This window comes from Procambarus clarkii, chromosome 2 (assembly GCF_040958095.1).
Source record: "Procambarus clarkii isolate CNS0578487 chromosome 2, FALCON_Pclarkii_2.0, whole genome shotgun sequence".
Classification (NCBI taxonomy): Eukaryota; Metazoa; Arthropoda; class Malacostraca; order Decapoda; family Cambaridae; genus Procambarus; species Procambarus clarkii.
The window spans coordinates 38,201,765-38,229,739 of NC_091151.1; the positions used below are offsets into that span (position 1 = coordinate 38,201,765).

Sequence of the window (27,975 nt, forward strand, 5' to 3'; positions counted from 1 at the left end):
GACTGTGTGAGTAGCTACGTCTTTGTGGCCTTTACTCACCATACAAGCTTAGATGTACAGTTATGGTGAACAAAACATGTAAATACGTATATATAATGTCTGTGTATAGTGAATAAATACAGAATGAGTATTGTAGGAGGTGAATGAGGGTGAGTGAGGTGGTGTTGAGGGAGGGAGTGGCAGTGAGTGGCTCGCTGGTGTTTGGCGGTCACTTCTCGTTGTTTTTTGACTCACAAGACCAACTTAGTAGTTCGTTATGGTGTACAAAACATGCAAATACTTATATATAACCTGTGTATATAGTGTAACAACAGCAAAACTATTTGTTTATTGTTTTATGAACATAATAATTGAATCACTAATATGCACACCATAATTTTGAGTACAGCGATGGTTCACACATTTTATAATATAAATATACCACAATTCACTGTATGGAATAATATTACTGCAAAAAAACTAAGAAAAAATCAATCAGAGACATTGAAATAATTAGGTAATAATATATTTGTGGCAACTGCCGTCTGACAGCTCGGGCGGAGTAGACCTCATTTGGCGAAGGCTCTGCCAACGCCCCTTTTTTGCCACACTTCCCTACCCTATTGCGGCTAAAATATGCCACCTACGATTTTTTTGTTATTTTTTCCGTGATCAGGGAACAAAAATGAACACTTCTATAAGATGAAAGAATTTTTTTGAATTTTTTTTTTTGTTGCGCCTGTGAGTGTGAATTCCATTTGGGCCCCTAGCGGTTTGAGGGTTAAATCACAGTTTGGTGACATTTTTTACATATGTTCTTGTAGAATATTCTATTGCGAACACATTGGTAAAAAATGAAATCTGTACATCGAAAATTAAGATCAGGACAGTAAAAAAGAGTATACACTTTTCAGTGTTTCCGCTCGATCGCTCGCAAACGCCGAGAGCACATTGCGCTAACTTTTTTCCTTGTTCGCCGGGTGCACTTGGGCACGCGAAAGTGTTTTAATATACAGTATCATGGGGGAAAAAAAAAAAAAAACTTTTTCCCTCTCAGAAAACATGGTTTGAATTAGGTTATTTCTCCTATAGGTAATAGTAAGTTATATAAGAATTCAATTTGCTTTCCTTAAAAATTTCCCTATAAGTCTTTGGCTTATTATCCTGTCGACATATTTAGTTCTGTTTGCAGAATGGGACAAAAGCTTGTATGTTATTACAGTAATTTCTGGGTAGAGCCCCTTCGGCTCCCCGGAACTTACTATGCTCATATGCTAATGCCAGACTTTGGCATCAGCCATGTGTATGGAGTTCTTCTTACCTCTTGCATGACCCGGATTATGCCTTGGTGATGAATCCGTCGTGTTTCAGATTTGGGAATTCGTTCTCTTTCTGGGTCCGTTACGAGGTTCCGGAGTCATCTTGGCTGGCGGACTGTCGTATTTTTGCTTTGGAGGCTTGACATTCTTTCTGTCGTTTCCGCACGCTTGAGTGGCGCGAGGTCTCGACGGTGGTTCAGGTTTTCTTGGGGGGGTGAACTTGAGCACCTCAATGAGTGATTGTTTGCTCCTGCCCTTCCCGGGATATTGGCATTCTGCAGCTCTATGTGCAGGTTCCCTCCCTGTTGGCTGCGCAGGTGGCCGAGGACTTGCGTGCCCAGGGCCTCTTGACTTCGGCCTTGCGCTTCTTTTCCTTCCTGGAGCTGTGTTCAGACTGGCTTGGGGAGGATGTGGAGGAGCTCGGGTCCATTCCGGGGTCCGGTGCCTTTGGCTTGGCAGCGTACGCATCATCAGCCTTGTTGAAGCTGTTTGCACCAATCTTGCGGGATGCGGTTTCCCTGTTCTATGCTTCCCGGCTCGTGTGTCGAGAGGCGGTGTTTGCTTCCTCCTTGGAACCGGCCTGCACCCTAGCTCTTAGGATGTCTTCTCCTTTTTGTCCTTTGCTCTTTGCTCCTTCGGCCGTGGCGCGTATATTCAGGCTGCTTCGGCCAGTTGCCATCATATGTCTGACTTGTTGGTTTTCCGGGGGTCCCGGAGGGGGGGGGGATCCTTTTCGGAGAGGTCGTACCAGGGCTCGGGGTTCTACTCGTCATTATGGGCCTCTGGTGCCAGTTTCGGGTTCGGCTCTGCCTTTGGACCCGCCTTCGTCTGGTCGGCTCTGCGCGAAGTTTTGGGTCTCGTAAGGGGCGCCGGCTCTTTCGTGGTTTACCCCATTGATGGGGGGGAGGCCTGTGCTGTTTGCTCACGCCAGGTCCCAGGATTTGTGAGCATTTCGGGTCATTTCCTTCGGCCTACGGGGGGGCGTTGGGTGTCCCCTCCTCCTTTGAGGGGTTCGGGGCTGGCGGGGCAGGCCTCTTCCTCTGCGCTCCGTTAAGTTGTCGCTTGGGCGTCATTGAAACGTTGTCGTCCCTCAGATGAGTTTCCCGTCTTTTTCCCAGTGCCGAAACGGGACTGTGCGGACCTGAGGTTCATTCTGGACTTGTCCCATCTGAACCCCCCTACGTTCATTACCCCTTCTTTCGGATGACTACGTTGTCTCAAATTCGGCTCCTGTTGGAGCTGGGATCCTTGGATGGTGTCCCTGGACCTCCAGGACGCTTATTTGCACTTCCCGATTCGTCCGCGGTTTAGGGACTGGCTTGGTTTTGTTGTGGGCATCAAGGTTACCTCTTTCATTGTCTCCCATTCAGGTTGAATCTGGCACCTCACGTGTTCACACGCCTTATGCGGGTCGTCGTGGCCTGTATGCATGTCTGCATTTGTTAGGTGTTTGGGTGTTGGCCTACCTTGACGACTGGCTGGTTTGGGCTCCCAGCTGGTCCAGTTGTCTGCTAGCTAGGGATTTGGTGTTTTCCCAGCTCGCCGAGTTCGGGTTCTTGGTGAACTGGAGGAAGTCCCATCTGGTTCCCTCCCAGGTTTGGTCATGATTGGGTCTTGTGTGGGACTCTCGAACCGCTTCCTTGTCTCTTCCTCCGGAGTCTCTCCTCCGGCTACGTCCCGCTTGTGCCTATTTCTGGGGGACTCGCAGGTCACTACGGTTGCTCGAGGGTTTGTGCGGAAGACTGAACTTCGCAATGATGGTCTACCCACCAGGTTGGGTTTGGCTTCGTCGGCTGTTCTGGTTCCTACGGGGACGTCCCTTCCACCTTTATCGCGATCCCTGGGTTCGACCCCCAGGGGCCTTGCGTCGCCTGCTGCTGCTTCGGCGGCTTCCTCTTCGGATTTTTCCGGGTTCAGTGCCTTGGCGCCTGCCCGAACCCTCGCTCGATGTGTTCACGGACGCTTCGTCTCTCGGCTGGGCCTTATGACTCGTGCTCATCAGGCCGGTCAGGGGCGGTGGGGTCTGTCCTTCCTTCCGTCGGGCCCACAGCACGGTGCGGGAGTTCGCAGCACTGTGGTTTGCACTTCTGAGGGTTTGGGTCGCCCGGGGATCGACGATCCGGCTCCATTTGGACTGCTTTGATTGCAGTCTGGGGAATTCGAACCCCCCATCGAATCGAGGGGGGGGGTTCGAAGCGGTCTTTGGTGCTGGTTGCTTCAGGTGACTCGTCTGCTGAGTTCTCGTGGTTTGGCTTTCCAGGCTATTCATCTGCGGGGAGTTTCCAATGTCTGGGCCGACGGTCTGTCTCGTTTCGTTCCCCTCTCCACGGAATGGACGGTCGACGCCGCCTCCTTCTGTTGGCTCTGCCAGACGTTCAGGCACCCCGAGATGGACCTCTTCGCGTCGGCGTGGTCGTGGCGCATTCCCCAGTATGTGGCGCCCTTCTCCGATTGCGAGACCATCGGGGTCGATGCCTTTCGGCAGGACTGGTCTGGGTGGGGGTACCTGTACCTTTTTTTCCCAGTTCAACTGTTGCTCCAGGTCCTGACTTGCTTGGAGTCCTACCAGGGGAGAGTAGTCCTCTTGGCCCCGTGGTGGCCGGCCCAGACGTGGTTTTAGGCGCTGCTTGCCTGTTGTCCGAACCCGGAGGCTTTCCCGCAGCTCCGCCTCTTCCAACAGATCAGCCTAGTGCGTCATGTGGCTGGTTCGATCTTCTCCTCGAGTCTTCGCGTATGGTCTTCTTGACTCGGGTTGATCATCATCTCTCTGGTGATCAGCTGGCTTCTTTATTGGTGTCCCACCTGTGGGTTTCGTCTTGGCGGCAGTATAAGATCTTGTGGTGGTCCTTCCCGTTCCTTTCACGTCTTCGTCGTTGTGTTTTGCTTTCTGTTCGGGTAGTGGTGTCCTTTCTCTCTTAGTTGTTCCAGGACCGTCACCTTATGCCTAACACTGTCACCTCGTATCGTGTGGCGCTGGCGGAGCTGCTTCAGCTTGCTTTCGGTATTGGTGTTACTCCTGCGCCGTTTTGCAAGCTGTTTTGTGCATTATTTTACCTCTGGCCTGCTCATGCACTGCTTAAGCCGTCCTGGTCTTTGGACAGAGTGCTCTCTTTTCTTCTCCTCGGTTTGTTGTGGCCCCTTTGGTTCAAGATTGTTTCTCCAAGGCTCTTTTTCTGTGGGCATTGGCCTCTGTGGGTCGGGTTGGGGAGCTTCATTCTCTCCTCCGGCACAGGTTTCTGCTCCTTCGGGCTTCGTGATGCATTTGTTCGTTTGCAGCCATCTCCTCTTTTTCTGGTGAAGAATGAGTTTGCTGTTTCCGGAGGTGTCCCTGGGTTGTTGATGCTTGGTTGGTCATGCCGGGGGTGCATCATGTTTTGTGTCCTGTGGCGGCTCTTCGCCATTATATGTGCGCCACGGCTTCTGTGTCTGGGGACGCGTTTTGGGTTGATCCGGTTTCCCTTCTTCCCTGTTCCCGGGTGTGGGTCTCCCAGGTCATCCGCAGAGTTATTAAGGCAAGCCAGCCTGCGGTCTATCCCCGTGCCCATGATATTCGTAAGTTTGCTGCTCTTGCTGCCGTCTTTGGCAACATGTCCTGGGCTGACATTCGGGCATGGGACTTTTGGCGGTCGAACAGGGTCCTGGCTGCTCGTTACCTAGTGAACGTCTGTGGGGCCTCGTCGAGCCTGTGTCGCTTTGGGTCAGCGGCTGCAGCCAGTTGTCTCGACTTCGAGTTGAGGAGTTAGCAGCGACCGCCTTTCGGGTAAGTCCCTATGTTTTCCTTCGTGGGTAGTTAGCTTCGGGGAGCCGAAGAGGCTCCCCCCAGAAAACCAGCGTTGAATGTAATAAAACGCCATTTTCTGGGTGAGACCCGGAGGCTCCCCGGCATCCCTCTCTCCCTCCGGTAGGCGTTTTTTCATGTGTTTAGACATCCAGCCTCAGAACTGACAGGTGGATAGCCTGCATCGGGGTCTGGGGCTTCCCCTTCCCCCTCCCAGGGAATGGTGAGCTGCGCAGACAGCGGCTTGGCAACATGTGACGTCGTGCTCATTTGCTCATTTCTTTTAGGGGAGTTCTATCCACTTGTTTGGCTTTTGGTAGCAATATTTTCAACAGAATATGGGTTTGTTTTGGGATGCTTACCTTTCTAGGTGCCTGACCCAGTCGATGGCAGACATAGAATGCTTCCAACCACGCTGGGGTGTCTATAGGCCATTGCTTCCCTTTCCTCTCTGAGGGGGCCAGGTTCTGGCTCATGGTCCCTGGTAGGCCCACAGAACTCCGTACACATGACTGATGCCAAAGTCTGACATTAGCATATCAGCCTAGTAAGCTCCAGGGAGCCTCCGAGGTCTCACCCAGAAAATGGAGTTTCATTACATTCAACGCTAGTTTTTTTCCTATATACTCTTTTGTACTGTATATGTTCTCTGAAGAATATTTTGTTTCAAGTAAAATTGCTGTTCCGCCAACAATGTTTGATGGAAGATTAAATATTGTTTCTCGTTTTGCAGGTGATGTTCCTAAATGAGCTAGAAGAGATCTTAGACGTTATTGAACCAAATGAATTTGTAAAGGTGATGGTTCCATTGTTTCGTCAACTGTCCAAATGTGTCTCATCTCCGCACTTTCAGGTAAAAACAATGCCATGCTTCAAAGTATTTATAATTTCCTGACTACCAAGTGTTGGTACATGTTCAGACATTATCCTGAATACATGAACTTGTTTCAAAGATGAAAAGTTTTGCATCATAGTACAGTGGTACCTTGGTTTACGAACACCCGTTTACAACCTTTTCGGGTTACGAGCCCGATTTGTTCAGAAAATTTGAATCGGGATTCAAACTTTACCTTGGGATACGAGTTTGTTGATACGCGTATGGCCGCCCTAGCGCGTGGTGGCACGGCGATTGTGCCTCAGTTTACCAGTGCTTCGCGCCCAGTGACTATTCCGCCTGAATTCTTCGCAAGGATTTACAGTTTCTTTTCAGATTTTTGGCTATTTGACCATAAAAGTTGTTATTATATATATCGCTATGGGTCCCAAGAAAGCCAGTGGTAAGGTTCAAGGCAAGAAATCACATGTGAGAATGACCATAGAGGAAAAACAAGAGATCATTCATAAGCATGAAAATAGTATGGTAAGCATGAAACGACTCGCCCAGAGAAAGCTGTAGTAGGCCATTGCATTAATCTTTTCAATGACAATGTGATACCTCACTACAAACAAGTGTTGCGAAGAAGGGAAAAGCAATCGTCAGTGGAATGTTTCCTTGTTAGAAAATCAAGCAGTGAGCCACAACCAGGACCTAGTGGTATGCAGGCAGAAATCTTCACTGCCTTATGTTATAATGGAAGGGGACTCCCCTTCCAAACAGTAACATCTCTTCTTCTCCCCCTCCTCACCATCTTCCATATGCCAACAGGAGTCATCAGCAAGGGTAAGAAATAATTTGAACATTCTTTTGTAGTGAAGATTTGGGTGAATTAGGTATAAAATTTACTTTGAAGTGAAGTTTTTGGTGAGTCAGGAATGGATTAATTCATTTCCCATTATTTCTTATGGGAAAATTCGCTTTGGTTTACAAATTTTCTGGTTTTGAACCGTCTCCATGAACAGATTAAATTCTTAAACCGAGGTACCCCTATACAAGTTATATCTTTGATGAGCAATGACATTTCATTCCGGAAAGACATTGGGGTTTTAACGGATGCATCATTAACGGCTTTTTATATATTGCCTTACTCATTTGATAACTGAATAGAAAGTATCATCTTTCTGAAAGAATACTGTGGTACCTTAGTTTTCAAATTTAATCCGTTATTAGAGACGATTTGAAAACTGAAACAAATTTTCCTATAAGAAATAATGTAAATTGAATTAATCCGTTCTATACCCCCCAAATACATTAACTAAAAAATATATTTTATACAAAATAATTCTCTTAGGTACCTGACCTTTATTGAAGACTATTGTTGGCGTATGGAAGACAGGAAAGGGGAATGAGGAGAGTGTTAGTGTTTGGAAGGGGAGTCCCCCTTGCATTAGAACAGCAGAGATGACATTTCTGGGGTGTACTTTTTTATGAATAAATCCACAAGGGCCGTGACGAGGATTCGAACCTACGTCCGAGAGCATCCCAGACGCTGCCTTAATCGACTGAGCTATGAATTAGTAAAAGAATTGCAACCAGAAATTCTACTGAATTTACTTGGATCCTGCAGCCTCTCCGAGACACAAACCAGGATTTTACACAATTTCCCCCATGCACTCGAGCTATGTCAATAGGCCGTTCTACCTCTTCGCCCTTACTTCATTGCACACAGAAATCACAATAGCGTGATGTATCAAATGAACAAATCCATTAGGGCCATGATGAGGATTCAAACCTGCGTCCGAGAGTGCATAGTTCGAGTGCATGGGGGAATTGTGTAAAATCCTGGTTTGTGTCTTGGAGAGGCTGCAGGATCCAAGTAAATTAGGTAGAATTTCTGGTTGCAATTCTTTTACAATGTCGTAGCTCAGTCGATTAAGGCAGCGTCTGGGATGCTCTCGGACGCAGGTTCGAATCCTCGTCACGGCCCTTGTGGATTTGTTTATTGATACATCACGCTATTGTGATTTCTGTGTGTACTCTCTTACTTTTTGCTGGCATACCACTAGGACCTGGTTGTGGCTCACTGCTTGCTTGTTTTACTAAGAATGTGTCTATAGACACTTGTTTTGCCCTACATTTTAAGGCTTGTCTGCAGTGAGACATCACATTGTCTCACTATGAACAATCTCTTGTTTTCCTCTATTGTCATCCACACAACTATTTTCTTAGGTTGAACTTAACCACTGACTTTCTTGGAACCCATGGCATGATATATAATAGGAGCTTTTATGTTCAGCAAGCAAAAAAAGCACAAAAACAATGAAATTCTTCAAAGAATTCAAGTGCGATCATCACTAGATGGGAGGCACTGGTAAACTGAAGCGCACCATGTGCTCGGTCGGCCCATAGGTGTATTAACAGACTCGAGCACTGAGGCAAACTTTGAATACCGAGGCGAATTTTTCAAAGAAATTGAGATTAAAAACTGAAAAATTTGAAAAGGGCATTTGAAAACCAAGGTTTCACTGTAATTGTTATGGGAAGACTTGAATGTTATTTATTATATGAAGAAGTTTAGAATCTTTAGTAAAGAGTACCAGAGTAGATTTACATCGCGTGATAGATATCTAAGAACATGTAGGTTCTCATGTGGGGAGGCTATGCACTAATTCTATTTGATATCAGGTAAACCTTGTTTTCAATTGTGAATGCTCATCATACTGGTATGCGATATAGTTCTCATTATATATGTTCTCAGCTATTCATCATTTTTGTTCCCAGCTTAGAATATAATACAAGATATCAGCTTTTGTATAAATTTTTTCAGGTTGCAGAAAGAGCTCTCTATTATTGGAATAATGAATATATCCTATCATTGATTAGTGATAATGCGCAAACAATCCTTCCTATAATGTTCCCAGCGCTATATAAGAATTCCAAATCCCACTGGAACAAGTAAGTACATTTCATTCATATTTTTGTTATTGTTAAACTTACACTTCAGTTTTATCTTTGGCTTGTGATGTATCAATTTATTTTTGGGAAATATATAGATACTAATGTTAAATATTTATAATTTGCACTATATTTTAAAACATAAAAAATGTTATATTGTAAATGTTTTCTGTGAATCTCCTCTTCCTCTAGCTTGTCATCCTCCAGCATGTCATCCTCCAGCATGTCATCCTCCCAGCATGTCATCCTCCCGGCATGTCGTCCTCTAGCATGTCATCCTCTGGCTTGTCATCCTCTGGCTTGTCATCCTCTGGTTTGTCATCCTCCAGCATGTCATCCTCCAGCTTGTCATCCTTCGGCTAGTCATCCTCTGGCTTGTCATCCTCCAGTATGTCATCCTCCAGTATGTCATCCTCCAGCCTGTCATCCTCCAGCATGCCATCCTCCAGCATGTCATCCTCTGGCTTGTCATCCTCCAGCATGTCATCCTCTGGCTTGTCATCCTCCAGCATGTCATCCTCTGGCTTGTCATCCAACAGCATGTCATCCTCCAGCCTCTCATCCTCTAGCATGTCATCCTCTAGCATGTCATCCTCCAGCTTGCATCTTCCAGCATGTCATCCTGCAGTTTATCCTCCAGCATGTTATCCTCCAGCATGTCATCCTCCAGCATGCCATCCTCCAGCATATCATCCTCCAGCATGTCATCCTCCAGCATGCCATCCTCTAGCATGCCATCCTCCAGCATGTCATCCTCCAGTATGTCATCTTTCAGCTTGCCATCCTCCAGCTTGCCATCCTCCAGCTTGCCATCCTCCAGCTTGTCATCCTCCAGCATTTCATCCTCCAGCTTGTCATCCTCCAGCATGTCATCCTCCAGCATGTCATCCTCCAGCATGTCATCCTCCAGCTTGCCATCCTCCAGCTTATCCTCCAGCTTGTCATCCTCTAGCTTGCCATCCTCCAGCTTGTCATCCTCCAGCATGTCATCCTCCAGTTTATCCTCCAGTTTATCCTCCAGCATGTCATCCTCCAGTTTATCCTCCAGCATGTCATCCTCCAGCTTGTCATCCTCCAGCTTGTCATCCTCCAGCTTGCCATCCTCCAGCTTGTCATCCTCCAGCATGTCATCCTCCAGCATGTCATCCTCCAGCATGCCATCCTCCAGCATGCCATCCTCCAGCATGTCATCCTCCAGCATGTCATCCTCCAGCATGTCATCCTCCAGCATGTCATCCTCCAGCTTGCCATCCTCCAGCTTGCCATCCTCCAGCTTGTCATCCTCCTGCTTGTCATCCTCCAGCTTGTCATCCTCCAGCTTGCCATCCTCTAGCTTGTCATCCTCCAGCCTTTCATCCTCCAGCCTTTCATCCTCCAGCCTTTCATCCTCCAGCATGTCATCCTCCAGCATGTCATCCTCCAGCATGTCATCCTCCAGCATGTCGTCCTCCAGCATGTCATCCTCCAGCATGTCATACTCCAGCTTGCCATCCTCCAGCCTGTCATCCTCCAGCTTGTCATCCTCCAGCTTGCCATCCTCCAGCTTGTCATCCTCCAGCTTGCCATCCTCCAGCTTTTCATCCTCCAGCATGTCATCCTCCAGTTTATCCTCCAGCATGTCATCCTCCAGCATGTCATCCTCTAGCCTGTCATCCTCCAGCTTGTCATCCTCCAGCTTGTCATCCTCCAGCTTGTCATCCTCCAGCTTGTCATCCTCCAGCTTGTCATCATCCAGCTTGTCATCCTTCAGCTTGTCATCCTCTAGCATGTCATCCTCTAGTATGTCATCCTCTAGCATGTCATCCTTTAGCATGTCATCCTCCAGCCTCTCATCCTCTAGCATGTCATCCTCCAGCATGTCATCCTCCAGCTTGCATCTTCCAGCATGTCATCCTGCAGTTTATCCTCCAGCATGTTATCCTCCAGCATGTCATCCTCCAGCATGCCATCCTCCAGCATATCATCCTCCAGCATGTCATCCTCCAGCATGTCATCCTCCAGCATGCCATCCTCTAGCATGCCATCCTCCAGCATGTCATCCTCCAGTATGTCATCTTTCAGCTTGCCATCCTCCAGCATGCCATCTTCCAGCATGTCATCCTCCAGTATGTCATCTTCCAGCATGTCATCCTCCAGCATGTCATCCTCCAGCATGTCATCCTCCAGCATGCCATCCTCCAGTATGCCATCCTCCAGCATGCCATCCTCCAGCATGTCATCCTCCAGTATGTCATCTTCCAGCATGTCATCCTCCAGCATGTCATCCTCCAGCATGTCATCCTCCAGCATGTCATCCTCCAGCATGCCATCCTCCAGCATGCCATCCTCCAGCATGCCATCCTCCAGCATGTCATCCTCCAGTATGTCATCTTTCAGCTTGCCATCCTCCAGCTTGCCATCCTCCAGCTTGCCATCCTCCAGCTTGTCATCCTCCAACATGTCATCCTCCAGCTTGCCATCCTCCAGCCTGTCATCCTCCAGTATGTCATCCTCTAGTTTGTCATCCTCCAGCATGTCATCCTCCAGCATGTCATCCTCCAGCATGTCATCCTCCAGCATGTCATCCTCTTGCATGTCATCCTTCAGCATGTTATCCTCCATCTTGTCATCCTCTAGCATGTCATCCTCTAGCATGTCATCCGCCAGCATGTCATCCTCCAGCTTGTCATCCTCCAGCTTGTCATCCTCCAGCTTGTCATCCTCCAGCATATCATCCTCCAGCTTGTCATCCTCCAGCTTGTCATCCTCCAGCTTGTCATCCTCCAGCTTGCCATCCTCCAGCTTGTCATCCTCCAGCTTGCCATCCTCTAGCTTTTCATCCTCCAGCATGTCATCCTCCAGTTTATCCTCCAGCTTTTCATCCTCCAGCATGTCATCCTCCAGTTTATCCTCCAGCATGTCATCCTCCAGCTTGTCATCCTCCAGCTTGTCATCCTCCAGCTTATCATCCTTCAGCTTGTCATCCTCCAGCATGTCATCCTTTAGTATGCCATCGTCCAGCTTGTAATCCTCTAGCATGTCATCCTCTAACATGTCATCCTTTAGCATGTCATCCTCTAGCATGTCATCCTTTAGCATGTCATCCTCCAGCCTCTCATCCTCTAGCATGTTATCCTCCAGCATGTCATCCTCCAGCATGCCATCCTCCAGCATGCCATCCTCCAGCATGTCATCCTCCAGCATGCCATCCTCCAGCATGTCATCCTCCAGCATGCCATCCTCCAGCATGCCATCCTCCAGCATGTAATCCTCCAGTATGTCATCTTTCAGCTTGCTATCCTCCAGCTTGCCATCCTCCAGCTTGTCATCCTCCAGCATTTCATCCTCCAGCTTGTCATCCTCCAGCATGTCATCCTCCAACATGTCATCCTCCAGCTTGCCATCCTCCAGCTTGTCATCCTCCAGTATGTCATCCTCCAGTTTATCCTCTAGCATGTCATCCTCCAGCTTGTCATCCTCTGGCATGTCATCCTCCAGCATGTCATCCTCTAGCATGTCATCCTCTAGTTTGTCATCCTCCAGCATGTCATCCTCCAGCATGTCATCCTCTTGCATGTCATCCTCCAGCATGTCATCCTCTTGCATGTCATCCTTCAGCATGTTATCCTCCAGCTTGTCATCCTCTAGCATGTCATCCTCTAGCATATCATCCTCCAGCATGTCATCCTCCAGCTTGCATCCTCCAGCTTGTCATCCATCAGCATGTCATCCTCCAGCTTGTCATCCTCTAGCTTGTCATCCTCCAGCATGTCATCCTCCAGCTTGTCATCCTCCAGCTTGTCATCCTCCAGCTTGTCATCCTCCAGCTTGTCATCCTCCAGCATGTCATCCTCCAGCATGTCATCCTCCAGCTGGTCATCCTCCAGCTGGTCATCCTCCAGCTGGTCATCCTCCAGCTGGTCATCCTCCAGCTGGTCATCCTCCAGCTGGTCATCCTCCAGCTGGTCATCCTCCAACTGGTCATCCTCCAGCATGTCATCCTCCAGCTTGTCATCCTCCAGCTTGCCATCCTCCAGCTTGCCATCCTCCAGCATGTCATCCTCCAGCTTGTCATCCTCCAGCTTGTCATCCTCCAGCTGGTCGTCCTCCAGCTGGTCATCCTCCAGCTGGTCATCCTCCAACTTGTCATCCTCCAGCATGTCATCCTCCAGCTTGCCATCCTCCAGCATGTCATCCTCTGGCATGTCATCCTCCAGTATGTCATCCTCCAGCTTGTCATCCTCCAGCTTGTCTTCCTCCAGCTTGTCTTCCTCCAGCTTGTCTTCCTCCAGCTTGTCATCCTCCAGTTTGTCATCCTCCAGCTTGTCATCCCTTCAGCTTGTCATCCCTCCAGCTTGTCATCCCTCCAGCTTGTCATCCTCCAGCTTGTCATCCTCCAGCTTGTCATCCTCCAGCTTGTCATCCTCCAGCATGTCATCCTCCAGCATGTCATCCTCCAGCATGTCATCCTCCAGCATGTCATCCTCTGGCATGTCAGTTGCTAATATTTCAACTTTCAGTATATCATTCTTTAGTATATCATCCTCCAGCATTTCCTTTAGTATATAATTCTCTTACATATCCTCCTCTGACCTATCATACTTCAGTGTATGATTCTCCAGCATATTTTCTAGCATATCATCCTCTAGTATATCCTTACGTATTTCATTATCTACCTTATCCTTTAGCACATCCTCCGGCATATCTTCCTCCCGCATATTTCTTATCCATTCTTTTTCCGGCCCACCACAGCCTCCTTCCCTCCCACCTCTGCCTTCTTCTCTCCTGCAGCAATCTCCTTCCCTCCCTCCCTCTGCCTCCTTCCCTCCCGCCGATGGGAGAACATATACAGCATACATAGATGCGATAAAGCACCTAAATTATTGGGATCGTCTCAAAGCTCTCCAAATGTACTCACTGGTCAGGAGATGAGAGATATCAAATAATATACCCGTGGAAAATACTGGAGGGCCAAGTCCCAAATCTACACACTAAAATAACAACATACTGGAGTGAACGATATGAAAGAAAATAGAGCCAGTGAAGAGCAGAGGTGCCATAGGCACAATCAGAGAACACTGTATAAACATCAGAGGTCCACGGTTGTTCAACATCCTCCCAGCGAGCATAAGAAATATTGCTGGAACAACCGTGGACTTCTTCAAGAGAAAACTAGATAATTTTATTCCAGGAGTGCCAGACCAACTGGGCTGTGGTGGATATGAGAGTCTGCGAGCCACTCCAAGCAACAATCTAGTTTCCAAATTCTCACAAGTCAAGCCTGGCCTCGGGCCGGTACATGGGGAGTTAAACTCTCAGAACCCCATCAAGCAGGTATTAAGCAGGACCCCACAGCAATGCTAATACTATTTAAATCACTGGTGCTGTCCCATTTTGAAAATTGCTCGGTACTTGCTTTCCCTTTCAGAGTGGAAGAGCTCTCTGAATTAGAAGGTATATAGAGAACATATACGGCACACATAGAAACAATAAAACATGTAAATTATTGGGACCGTTTCAAAGCTCTAAAATTGTTCTCTCTGGAAAGGAGATGAGAAAGGTATCAAATAATATATGTGGAAAATTCTATGGAGCCAGGTTTCAAATTTGCACAATGGAATAACAACAAACTAGAGCGAAAGGTACGGAAGGAAATACAGAATAGAACCAATAAGGAGTAGAGATGCCATAGGCCAACCCGTTCTCGCAAATTCGTAAATTCAATATTGACTTATTAACTACGTGCATAGGTGATATACTAAACATAATAGATACCCTTAAAAAGATTCATAGAAAACACCGACCTTACCTAACCTTGTTAGTGTCTTAAGATAAGCATCTTATTGCTTCGTAATTACAATTATTACTTAACCTATACCTATTATAGGTTAGGTAATAATTGTAATTACGAAGCTATAAGATGCTTATCTTAAGATACTAACAAGGTTAGGTAAGGTCGGTGTTTTCTATGGATCTTTTTAAGGGTATCTATTATGTTAAGTATGTCACCTATGCACATATTTAAGTCAATATTGACTTATTAAATTTGCGAGAACAGGTTGCATAGGCACAATCAGAGAACACTGCCTGAAGATCAGAGGTCCACAGCTGTTCAACACCCTCCCAGCAAGCATTAGAAATATTGCTGGAAGTAGATGTATTCAAGAGGCACTTGGACAGGTTCTTGCAAGAAGTGCCAGACCAGCCAGGCTGCAGTAGATATGTGGGGCTGCAGGCCGCTCCAAGCAACAGCCTGTTGGACCAAGTTATCACATGTCGAGCCTGGTCTCAGGCCAGGCTTGGGAAGTAGAAGAACTCCCGAAATCCTCTCCAGGTATGCGCCCTCCTGTTGCCTCTTCTTTCATTACCACTTCTCCCTCCTGTTGCCTCTTCCTCCCATTACCTTTCCCCACCTCCCATTGCATTTCCCCCCTCCCATTGCCTCTTTCCCCCCCCCTCCCATTGCCTCTTGTCCCCCTCCCATTGCCTCTTGTCCCCCTCCCATTGCCTCTTGTCCCCCTCCCATTGCCTCTTGTCCCCCTCCCATTGCCTCTTGCCCCCCCCTACCTCACATTGCCTCTTCCCGACCCACCTCATTCACCTCCCCCCCTGCCATTGGTTCTTTCACCTTCCCATCAGAATCAGATATCGTAGCAGAAACTGGGAAAATGATTGTAGCAAAGCATAGTGTTATGTCACCACTTACCCTCACTTTCCTTATTGCTATAGATGATTGTTTCATCTTCTGATGGATAATTTATAGAATTCCTTGATTAATAAAACTGGCACTAACATTGTTTTCATCAAGGTTAGTATTTTATGGCAAAAAAAATATTGTTCACTTGACTATATTTTCTCCGCCAGGATTATGAAATAGCATGAGCAATGGTCACCAAGTCTCTTAATGATTGTCACTGGTGCTGCAATTAGTACAAATTATATCACTATTTGTATTACATAGGGGCCTGACAGCTGAGTGGACAGTGCTTGGGGTTCGTAGTCTTTCTTTCACCCTGATGTGCTTGTTCATCTAGCAGTAAATAGGTATCTGGCAGTTAGACAGCTGCTACGGGCTGCTTCCTGAGGATGTGTGTGTGTGTGTGTGTGTGTGTGTGTGTGTGTGTGTGTGTGTGTAATTACCTAAGTGTAGTTACAGGATGAGAGCTACGCTCGTGGTGTCCCGTCTTCCCAGCACTCTTTGTCATATAACGCTTTGAAACTACTGACGGTCTTGGCCTCCACCACCTTCTCACTTAACTTGTTCCAACCGTCTACCACTCTATTTGTGAAGGTGAATTTTCTTATATTTCTTCGGCATCTGTGTTTAGCTAGTTTAAATCTATGACCTCTTGTTCTTGAAGTGCCAGGTCTGAGGAATCCTTCCCTGTCGATTTTATCAATTCCTGTTACTATTTTGTACGTAGTGATCATATCACCTCTTTTTCTTCTGTCTTCTAGTTTTGGCATATTTAATGCTTCTAACCTCTCCTCGTAGCTCTTGCCCTTCAGTTCTGGGAGCCACTTCGTAGCATGTCTTTGCACCTTTTCCAGTTTGTTGATGTGCTTCTTAAGATATGGGCACCACACAACAGCTGCATATTCTAGCTTTGGCCTAACAAAAGTCATGAACAATTTCTTTAGTATATCGCCATCCATGTATTTAAATGCAATTCTGAAGTTAGAAAGCATAGCATAGGCTCCTTGCACAATATTCTTTATGTGGTCCTCAGGTGATAGTTTTCTATCTAGAACCACTCCTAGATCTCTTTCTTTATCAGAATTCTTTAAAGATTTCTCACATAATATATAGGTTGTGTGGGGTCTATGTTCTCCTATTCCACATTCCATAACATGACATTTATTAACATTAAATTCCATTTGCCAAGTGGTGCTCCATATACTTATTTTGTCCAGGTCTTCTTGAAGGGCATGACAGTCATCTGAATTTCTTATCCTTCCTATTATCTTAGCATCATCAGCAAACATGTTCATATAATTCTGTATACCAACTGGTAGATCATTTATGTACACAATAAACATCACTGGTGCAAGAACTGAACCCTGTGGTACTCCACTTGTGACATTTCTCCATTCCGATACATTGCCTCTGATTACTGCCCTCATTTTTCTATCAGTCAGAAAATTTTTCATCCATGATAGAAGCTTACCTGTCACCCCTCCAATATTTTCCAGTTTCCAGAACAACCTCTTATGTGGAACTCTGTCGAAAGCCTTTTTTAGGTCCAGATAGATGCAGTCAACCCAACCATCTCTTTCCTGTAATATCTCTGTGGCTCGATCATAGAAACTGAGTAAATTCGATACACAGGATCTTCCAGATCGAAAACCATACTGTCTGTCTGATATTATATCATTTCTCTCTAGGTGTTCTACCCATTTAGTTTTGATTAGTTTTTCCAATACTTTCACTATTACACTTGTCAAAGATACAGGTCTATAATTGAGGGGGTCTTCCCTGCTGCCACTTTTGTAGATTGGAACTATGTTAGCCTGTTTCCACCCGTCTGCTACGATTCCTGTACACAGGGATGCCTGAAAGATCAGGTGAAGTGGAATGCTGAGCTCAGATGCACATTCTCTCAGAACCCATGGTGAAACGCCATCTGGGCCAGCTGCTTTGTTCTTACCGAGCTCCTTGAGCATTTTTTCCACTTCGTCTCTAGACACCTCTATGTGTTCTATGTTGTTCTCTGGAATTCTTATTGTATCTGGTTCCCTAAAGATTTCATTTTGTACAAACACACTTTGGAACTTTTCGTTTAGTGTTTCACACATTTCCTTTTCATTTTCCGTGAATCTGTTTCCCATTTTCAACCTCTGGATATTATCCTTTACCTGCAATTTGTTGTTTATGAATTTGTAGAATAGGCCCGGTTCTGTTTTACATTTATCTGCTATCCCTTTTTCAAAATTTCTTTCTGCCTCTCTCCTTACTGCTGTATAGTTGTTTCTCGCATCTTTGTATCGCTGGTATGTTTGGGGGTTTGGCCTCTTCCTATACTGATTCCATTTTTGTGTCTTTTGGTCTCTTGCCCTCTCACAATTTCTGTTGAACCAATCCTGTTTTCTGGTCCTGCATCTCTGTTTTGGTATGAATGTTTGTGTGCCTTCCTCGTATAGTTTTAAAAATTTGGCATACATTTCATTTACTTCCCTGACTAGCAACAATTCTGTCCAATTACACTCATTAAAAAAATTTTGAAGTTCCCCATAGTTGCCTCTCCTTAAATCGAGTTTATCAACTGTTTCAATGTCCCCATTTTCTTCTAGATGATATCTTAAAGCATATTTAATGTCTAACAGGACGTGATCACTCTTTCCCAAGGGAGGAAGGTACTGGATGTCAAAAATCTCTTCTTCTTTCCTGGTGAATACTAGATCCAGTACTGACGGTATATCTCCTTCCCTCATTCTTGTGGCTTGCTTTATGTGTTGATACAAGAATGTCTCCAGAATGAGGTTCACAAATCTGCATGTCCAAAAGTCCTCCGTTCTTGCTTCATAGGTCTCCCAGTCTATTGCTCTAAAGTTGAAGTCCCCCAGTATCAACAGTCGTGATTTATCTTTATCTGCTTGTACAATAATATCTCTCATGACCATTATGAGGCCCTCTCGTTTGTCATCCAGTTCTTCCTTTGTCCACGTGTTGCTTGCTGGTGGGCTGTAGGCATTTACAATTATCAGGTTATCATCCTGATTCCAGACCTGCAATGCCATTATGTCAATATCTCGAGGGTTTTCAAATATTAACTCTTTTACCTTCAGGTGTTTTTTCACCAGTACAGCCACTCCTCCTCCCTTCCTAGTTTTCCTGTCACGTCTCCAAACTGAGTAGCCTCTTGGGAATATGACTTCATTTATTATATTTCCTTCAAGTTTCGTTTCTGATAATGCAACAATATCTGGGACCCTAAGCTGGATTATATCTTGCAACTCCAAAGTTTTTGACCTCACTCCATCTATGTTGGTATATACAATTTTCAGGAACATGTTCCCTTTTCCTTTGCTCTTTACTCCCCCTTCCACTACTGATCTTGTTGCTTTGTTTTTATGTACCATTTCACAAGCTTTCCAGTCCCTGTCACTTTGTAAAAAAAAGAATTTCTGTCTTCTTCATTTCTATCCCCATTTAGCCGTTTTGCCTCAATTAAGTTCATTTTCAGCTTTTCTCTGTCTTCCTTGGAGAGGTCTTGTCTTATTGACCAAGATTTGCCAACCTCATCACTCTGCAGTTTCCTGGCATTTCTTAGCACTTCCATCATGTTTTTCACTCCATTAAAGGTCACCCTTAAGGGGCGGTTCTTTTCTTTCTCATATTTTCCTATTCTTCTAAAATCACTGACATTTTCCTTTGAGCCTTCTCCTAAACCTACTATTTTCTCTATGATTTTCATCTCTTCTGCCGCTCGGTCCACCCTAGATGAAATTTCCTTCTCTAAACATCCAAAAATGATTATGGACTTAGTTCTATCTGCAGTGTTTTGTACCAGTTTACTGTTGGTAACCAGTTCTTTCCTAATTGCTTGCCTAATTTCTGCTTCTTGTTGGTCATTTCTGGTTTTGACTTCCGAACACACTTCTTTGATAGTCTCTTTCTCTTTTACAACTTCAGCATATGTCGCTTTTATTTCTTCTTTATACTTTTCTAGTTCTTTATTCACCTCCTCTATGTGAGTTGTCAGTGAAGTTTCCAGTTGGAGATCCTTACCTAACTCTATGTTAGCCCTTAGGCTTGCTTGGAGTTGTTCACCATATGAGTCTATCTTCTTGTTTATTTCTTCAAAGTCACCACACTTCACTTTCCATGCCTCATTTTCTTTCACTAGTTCCTTGATTTGCTCCTCCTGATTTGTTACCTTGTCTGTTAATGCAGTAATAATCTTACCTTGTTGAAGCATACTCCCTTTTAGAGTGCAAAGCTCACTCCAAAGAGCTCCATTGTCCTCTTCTAATTTAAGCGCTTTTTCTTCATACTTCTTTTGCATGTCCTCAATTATCTCTAACCTGCCAAGAACACCTTCTTTCCTTATATCTTGTGTTGAGAATCCTTTGAAACCATCAGCTGTTGGTGTGTCTACATTCTCAGTGGGGGTGGTGGCGGCGGCCATCTTTGATTTTGTTCTAGACCAAAACAAACTTTTCCACTCGGCTATTTTCACTCAGTTTTACTTGTTTATTGTATTTTATTTGCTTTTACTCTTCCCTGAACCTTTATGTAACCTGGGACACCACTGTAGCCCTCAACCTGTTCCCAATACTTAGGTAATTCGATATTTCCAGGAGCTTGCTGCAGTGTGACTTCTGCCTCCTCCAGCTTCACCTCTCAATGTGTGTGTGTGTGTGTGTGTGTGTGTGTGTGTGTGTGTGTGTGTGTGTGTGTGTGTGTGTGTGTGTGTGTGTGTGTGTGTGTGTGTGTGTGTGAAAATTAGGATTAAGGACTTGCCCAAAACACAATGCATGCTAGTGGTTGCACAAGAATCTAAGAACACTTGTATATATTTTAATAAAGAAATAAATAACAAAATAAATCAATTTAGTCTTGCAAGATCTTGCTCCCCTGTAGATACAGCTCAAACTAGATTATTATGGTAAGATACAATCCTCCCTCTACCCCCCCCCCCCCCACACACACACACACACACATACATCCGTGAATACACTCACGGTACTCACTAATTCCATTTGTGTTTTATTGCAGGACTATACATGGGCTGATTTACAATGCTTTGAAGTTATTCATGGAAATGAACCAAAAGTTGTTTGATGAGTGCACTCAACAGTACAAAGCAGAACGTCAAAAGTAAATCTTCTTTCATTTCATCTTTATTTTGGTTGAATATTTGAAGATAAAAGAATTAGCATGTTGTATAAATGTATGTTGATATAGTATGTGAAACTGGGAGTTGGTTGGAGGTCATAAAGGTGAATGAATTTTGACAAATTTATAGGCCTGATAATTTAAGATTCTCAACAATATTATTTTTGGTGTTTTATACAGTCAAATTAGTCAGCCATTTTAGATAAGTGGCTGGTCAGTTAAAATGTAGTTAATTCTTTGTGATTGGCTGGCAGCTTCATAGGCGAATTCTCATCAATTGTTTAATGCAATTTATTTTTTGAAACTAAATATAAATGTGTTTTAGAGTTAAAGTTTTAAATGAAAATCAATACTGTGTAATGTAGTGTGTATGCTTTTAAAATATTTTAAATGATTATGCTTGGTGAATGACATTACATTGTTGATACTGATGTCTTTGATCATTGTACAGACTCATTTGCACCTGATTATTGATTGCCATTGTACTTATAAATGGTGACTGTTACTTTGGGTGAAGGTGGTGTGTGCATAGTACCCTCTGTACACCCGGGACTGCACTGTGTGCTGATACTATGGGTTATGGCTACGCTGAATAAGGCCATTTCCAGTAAAAGTGTATTATTCAAACTTCACTTGTAAAATGATGATAATAAAAATCAAATAATACATGAAATAACCCTGTGAGGATGAGTTACCCTGTTACAGGTGAAAACAGCTACCATCAAATATCATTGTTTTTGTTCAATAATATTCAGTAGTTGAGAGTTTGCCAAGTATTCAGTATTTGAGAGTTTTGTTCGTAGTATATTTTGGCCTGATGACGGTTACCGGTACACCGATTCCCTGCTTATTTTAGTTTTAATGTGATTGTTAATGCTTAAATATAAAATAATGAATGGAATGCAATTGTAAGTGGATTAATGTTTAGTTATCTAACCATTGAGAATGCTATCAGTAGAAAAATGCAAATACCATATAAAACACAGTACAGTACATGGTAATATTAGGATTTTCTCATTGAAAGTTCACTCATTATTTCTTGGCATTAATAAATTTAAGTACCATGCAAGATTTATGTTTAGCCATAAAATTTGAAAATGTTATGGCTAAACATTAGAAAAATACATACTGATCAGAGCTTAACTTTTCAGAGAAAAAGAGAAAATGCGAGAACGGGAGGAGGCATGGCAGCACATAGAAGATTTAGCTGTACAAAATCCATTGTTTAACAAGTTTTCTGCTGATAGCAACAATCTATATGGTTCTAGTTCATCATTAATGGCTTCACCACAAGATGACAGTGACAATGACTTCAACCCCGACAATATTGGCGGTGAAGCAACAGAGGTAAGCCAGATTTCTTGTACCCGAATTTTGTTGGGATAGAGACTGATTTTATAATGTGAACATAAATACAAAAAAAAAGAAAAAAGAAAATTCGTAATCCAGGAAATATATTGAAAAACTAATTTTACCTAAAACTGCTGTAAAAGGCATTGCTTAATGCCTTTTAGGTGGAAGAATAAGTGCATTTGTATTTCGTGCATTGACGCGTCTTCACCATAATAAATGTCCCATCACTCCCAGTGCCTGGCTCTGTGCCAATATATTAGCATTATCTTTTCTCTTCCCCCCCTTTTCTCCCCTCCCTTTTCATTTTATATATTTTTATTTCTGTATTACATTTTTTATTAACATAAAGTATGTATTTTAAATTGCTTAACCCATCTCAGCTTTATTTAAATCCTTATCATCTCATTACATTCTTATGGTATCTATGTCCCTTCGTAAAAGCATTGATAATTCAATAGCTGTGAGAGTCCTCTTTCAAATGTGTGTTTGTATTATCACTTTATTTTTTTCAAAGAATAAGAGCTGTTCATGTGGTGTCTGTTGTCTCATAGCATTTTATCATAAATATTTTTGCACCTTTTTTAAGTTGTTTTTGAGCTTACCGTTACAGTATTTACCAATGTATTTTCTACATAAATTTGTAATACAAAACCTCCAAATTCTATTGCAATACTACTTTGTCTTTCTACATTTTTATACTCAACCTCCTCCAAAGTATATTCAACTACTTCCTGTAATCTTTTCTACATAATTTGCATTCACAACCTCCTTAAGGGGGGATTGTTCCTCTATCTTTGTTGCCTTTTTCTAAACTCTCGCTGGTTTGTGACAGGTTGTTTGTTCTGCATATTTCTAGTTTCAACATAGTGCGTCTGTCTGTCTGTCTTCATACATTCTTATAGATTAATATGTAGTTGTATCTCCTTTTTTCTGGGAGAGACCCCCATAGTAGCTGTCCGAACTTAGTTCTGGTACTACCAAGTTTTAACCCAAACCACCAGGTTGCCGAGACTCATCCATTGGCTACCAGGAGCCAGAACCAAAATCTGTCTTGGTCTACAGAGCAAGGGGAGCAGGGGAACAAAGATTAACTATAAAATTGGGGGGAACCCACCAAAAAGCATTAATGCAATCAAATGAGTGATTGTTTGATGGGACCTAGGAACACAGAGAGAAACATGGAAAACAACTTTTACCACTGTGATGTAATGGACTGTCGCCAAATGGCTGCTTAGGTCACCTGGGGGAATCTGAGGCAGCCTGCCCTATCACTTCTACTTGATATAGCCCATGCAACACCTGTAACCTCAGCTGAGCCTATCATTGACTTCTTGCTTTTAGCTAAGTTAAATTAGCTTTTCCTGGAAAATTACACTCCACTGTGTAATTTTTTTGTATATTTATTTTCTGGAGGGGCTGAATGGTGGTTTCCTTGTAGCTAGCTGCAGTGAGATAGAAGTTCCACACCTACAAGTGTACAAGTGACATCGGCCCTTGTGAATCCTTAATGGCCTACCTTGAGGTTACCTTGAGGCGCTTCCGGGGCTTAGCGTCCCCGCGGCCTGGTCGTCGACCAGGCCTCCTGGTTGCCGGACTGATCAACCAGGCTGTTGGACGCGGCTGCTCACAGCCTGACGTATGAGTCACAGCCTGGTTGATCAGGTATCCTTTGGAGGTGCTTATCCAGTTCTCTTCTTGAACACTGTGAGGGGTTCGGCCAGTTATGCCCAGACAGACAGGCCTACCAGAGATAAAAACTTGGCCCCCCCCCCTCTCTCATACCTGGATCATACTGGAATGAGTTTTGGAAAGTCTTCTACACCCAAAGCCCAGCCTGGGGCCAGACTTGTGATAACTTGTCACTCTTTCAAAAACTTTACTTATGTATGATGTTAGTGTGACTGGCTCACCAATTTCTAGTTCTCCATATTGTCTTGAATCTGGGTCTAAGATCTTTACTAGGTTAGCATAGGGGGTTGTGATCCTGCTGCATCTTTCGGGGGTCCATCTATTGTTGGCCTGCTTCAATGATGGACTGGTTTGAATTTACAGTCAGTGTGCAAACCATGGATATAGTTCTTTCCCAGCTTGCCAGGTACAGATTCCTGGTGAACTGGAGGAAGTTCTGTTTTGTTTTCTTCCAAGTTCAGACTTGGTTCTGTCTTAAGCTTGGACTTGGTTCTATCCTTAGCTCAGACTTGATTCTGTCCTAAGCTCGGACATGGTTCTGTCCCAAGCTCGGACTTGGTTCAACCTAGTCTGGGATTCAGTTGGCCTCACTTTCCCAGCCACCTGCAGCTCTATTCAGTATGCTGAATCATCTCAGTCTGGTGTTGGACTGGCCTCAAATTACTCGATTGCTTCCCAATGGTTCAATGTCACTTCAGTCTTTTCCTCTTTAAACAGAACTCTGTGAGTAGCTTATCTTCTGGATGCTGTGTTTAGTTCGTAGTGTGAATCATGTGCAGTGTGTGTGTGTGTGTGTGTGTGTATCCTTCTCACAGATGGTCTCACTTCTCTCCCAGTTCCATGGAGTGGACTGTTGTAGAATGTCCTCCAGTGATGACGTGTTGCTTGTTTGTTTTCTTTCTGGGGGAGTTCTTTTGCTCTTTTCGGATATAGGGGCAATTTTTACCAGATTGTGGTGTTTTATTTCACATATCTTTCTGGGTGCCCTCCCTGGTCGATGGCAATTATGACATACTTTAAATGTCTAGTGCTCATAGGCCATTGCTCCCTGCGCCTCTCTGAGGGAGTAGGGGGGGGGGGCAGGTTCTGGCTCGTGGTCCCCTAGTGGGCATAAGAACTCCTGTGACTGATGACCCCAAACTAATATAGCACATATCAGTTCGGATAGCTTCAGGGAGCCTCCTGGGGCCTCTACTAGAAAATGGCGTTTCATTACATTCAGCAGTTTTTTTCTTTTTTTTATCTTTCTAACTCAGATGCTATTGCCTTTGCTTTGCAACCAAAAATTATTAGGAACTTCATTCTATCAACCTTGTTTTATACCAGCTTTAGGTTTGATGCCAGTTCCTCTCTTAACTTTCTGTCTGATGTCTGCTTTTCTGGCTAGTCCAGTTACTTGCTTCCTTAACCAATTCTTCCTAATATTTCTTTCTCTTTGACCACTTATGCGTAAGTTTGTTTTGTATCCTCTCTATATTCTGTGAAACCTTTCCATCTTTACTAACAAAAATTGTTTCACTGTTGAATATCCTTGCCTAGTTTATCACATGCATTGCAAATGCATCTAGCATCTAGCTGCTAGATCACTAGCATCTAGATTTGATTTGACTTCTTCAAAAGGTTTTTAATACTTTATTTTTCTCCTTCAAGATTTTTCCTTTAGTTTTCCAAAGTTCCTTTTCTTTCCATAATTCCTTATATCTGACCTTGTTTAACTAATTTGTTGTTTAGGCTCTCTACATCTTGATCCAAGCTTGCTTTTTCATTTCCAGAGCTGCTATGTAAATAGTTTTCGTTTATGCTCCTTATATTCTTTAATTATTTTTAAATAAAATTTTACCAGGTGCTCTGTTTTCACCGTGTTTGTGAAAATAACACGTTAATATTATCTTAATTGAAACCAGAAAAGTCAGTCTCTTTTGTGTTGTCTTTTCCTATGGTGATGGCTATCTTTGTTATTATCATCTGTTACTCTTTTGTCTGAACACCTTCCAGCACTCTGTGTCCTGGATTACCCGGGCATTTCAAAAGGTGTGTCTGGGCCTTGTGGTTTTGGTCCCCTCTCTTCAGCATCTTGAGGGCCTGCTCTGCCATGTACTCTTGTGTTCCACAACATTACTTCCAATTTGTTGCTTGAGGATGTGCTTGCAGTGACTCAAATCTTTGGAAGGGTGCCATGTTTCTTTTCCTTGCCCTTAAAAGCTTCTCTTGAGCATCACCTTCTGAACAAGTTTGTTCTCTATGAATTCTTGTTTTATCCTGCCTTCCTTCTACTTCTTTTAAATGCTGTGATTCTTAGCAATCATGTTTATGATTCCTAAGTCTTATCGTTTTGGATTTTGCCACCGTCTTAATTTTTGTCCTAAGGAAAAATATTTGTATTTCATTTATTTGTGTATTACATTCTTCAGAGTCCTGCATCTACTTTTTTTTTATTGTTAGCGGCTTGCAGGTGTTTGTGTACCAAACCTTGTGAATGGATATGAAGCTCTAACTGGATAAATTTCACCATAATTGACAGGCAAAAGATATACTTCACACAGTTATGAATCCCACTAGCATCTTTTCATGTAATGTTACAATAGTGCCATTATAACACCTCGAAAATTATGTATAAGGAAGAAGAAACCCCTAGAAACAGTCTAAAAAAAAAAATTAAATAAAAACTCGCAGATTGCATGATGGGTCTCTGGAAATGTGCGAGTTTGATTTAATTGCACACTTGGTAAGATGTAGAGGTATGCAGGGAAGAAGGAGTTGTGCAGACAAGGAATATGAGCTTGGTATTTTAGGCTGGCTGCATCTGTTGTACTTAACAGGCGCCTGACAGCTGAGTGGACAGCACTTTGGATTCGTAGTCCTGAGGTTCCGGGTTCGATCCCCGGTGGAGGAGGAGACAAAGGGGCAAAAAGTTTCTTTCTCCCTGATGCCCCTGTTATCTAGTAGTAAATAGGTACCTGGGAGTTAGACAGCTGCTACGGGCTGTTTCCTGGGGGGAGGGGGGGGGGTGTAAAAAAAAAGGAGGCCTGGTCGAGGACCGGACCGTGGGGACGCTAAGCCCCGAAATCATTTCAAGATAACATCTCAAGAAGATAACAGTGGTTAACCATATTTTCTCTCAAATGTTTTAATGACTTCTATTCTGTAATATTTAACTTTTAAAACATAAACATGTTTACTATGACTAGAGTTTAAAAAACAAAAGTAATTTTTTCTTTTGTCCACATTTTAAAGAAATAATATTACCATGTCATTTGTTTGGTATCACTAGAAAGACCAAACAAAATTTTATGTACAATAATAATTTGTTTCGTTAGATTTTTCATAAATATTTTTATAAAAAAATAATTGCATAATAAAGTAACTTTTTCAGCATTTTGTTTGCAAGGCCTGTTCATTTGTGTATTGTGAAGTTTTTATCAAACTCAGATTAAATGACTAGTTGGCAACTTGCTAGTATTGCCACTTATTTTTGCACAGTTGATGGTAACTTTAACTCCTGGGCTGCTCTTGCAAGTATAGCCTGCAACACGCCCTGGCGCAATAAATAAAAAAAATAATTTTATAAAAGTGTTTGTGTTCCCTGATAATGGGGAAAAAAATCGTAGGCGACATATTTTGGCTGCAATAGGGCGAGGAAGTCTGGCAAAAGTGAGGCATTGACAGAGTAATCATCGGAGGCAGTCAGCTCTGCGCGAGCTGTCAGGCGGGAGTTGCCACAAAGATATGTATTACATAATTATTTCAATGTCTGATTTTTTTCCATTTTTTTTATTAATATTATTCAATAGTGTGTAGTATGATATATTTACATAATAAAATGTGTGTGAATCATTGCTATACAGTATTCAAAAGTATTGTGTGCATATTAGTGATTCAGTTATTATGTTCATAAAACAATAAACAAATAATTTTGCTGTTATTACACTATATACACAGGTTATATATAAGTATCTGCATGTTTTTTTCACCATAACTGTACAACTAAGCATGTATGATGAGTTCAGACAATAACAGAGGTCGCCAGAGTCAGCTGACGCGCTCTCCCACCCTCATTCGTTCAAGGCCAGACACACTGACATTCCTCCCCCAACCATACTGTTTGTGGTGTTATTACACTACATACACACATTATATATAAGTATCTACATGTTTTATTCACCATAACTGTACAACTAAACTGGTATGGTGTCCAAACAGCATAATGGCCACCTTACACAGCATGACAAGTCAGACACCACCTCCCTCACCAAAATGGCTCCTCTCA

General features: G+C 43.6%; 1 protein-coding gene across 4 annotated transcripts in view; it reads left to right on the top strand.

Moving 5' to 3' along the window:
• LOC123762393 (serine/threonine-protein phosphatase 2A 56 kDa regulatory subunit gamma isoform) overlaps positions 1–27,975 on the top strand; it is a 121,543-nt gene that overhangs the window by 85,634 nt on the left and 7,934 nt on the right. For all 4 annotated transcript variants that reach the window (XM_069324480.1, XM_069324486.1, XM_069324485.1 and 1 more), the window contains exons 9-12: positions 5,810–5,929; positions 8,721–8,848; positions 20,547–20,648; positions 21,818–22,013. In XM_069324480.1, coding sequence (XP_069180581.1) covers positions 5,810–5,929; positions 8,721–8,848; positions 20,547–20,648; positions 21,818–22,013 — 546 coding nt within the window. The remainder of the gene's footprint in view (positions 1–5,809; positions 5,930–8,720; positions 8,849–20,546; positions 20,649–21,817; positions 22,014–27,975) is intronic.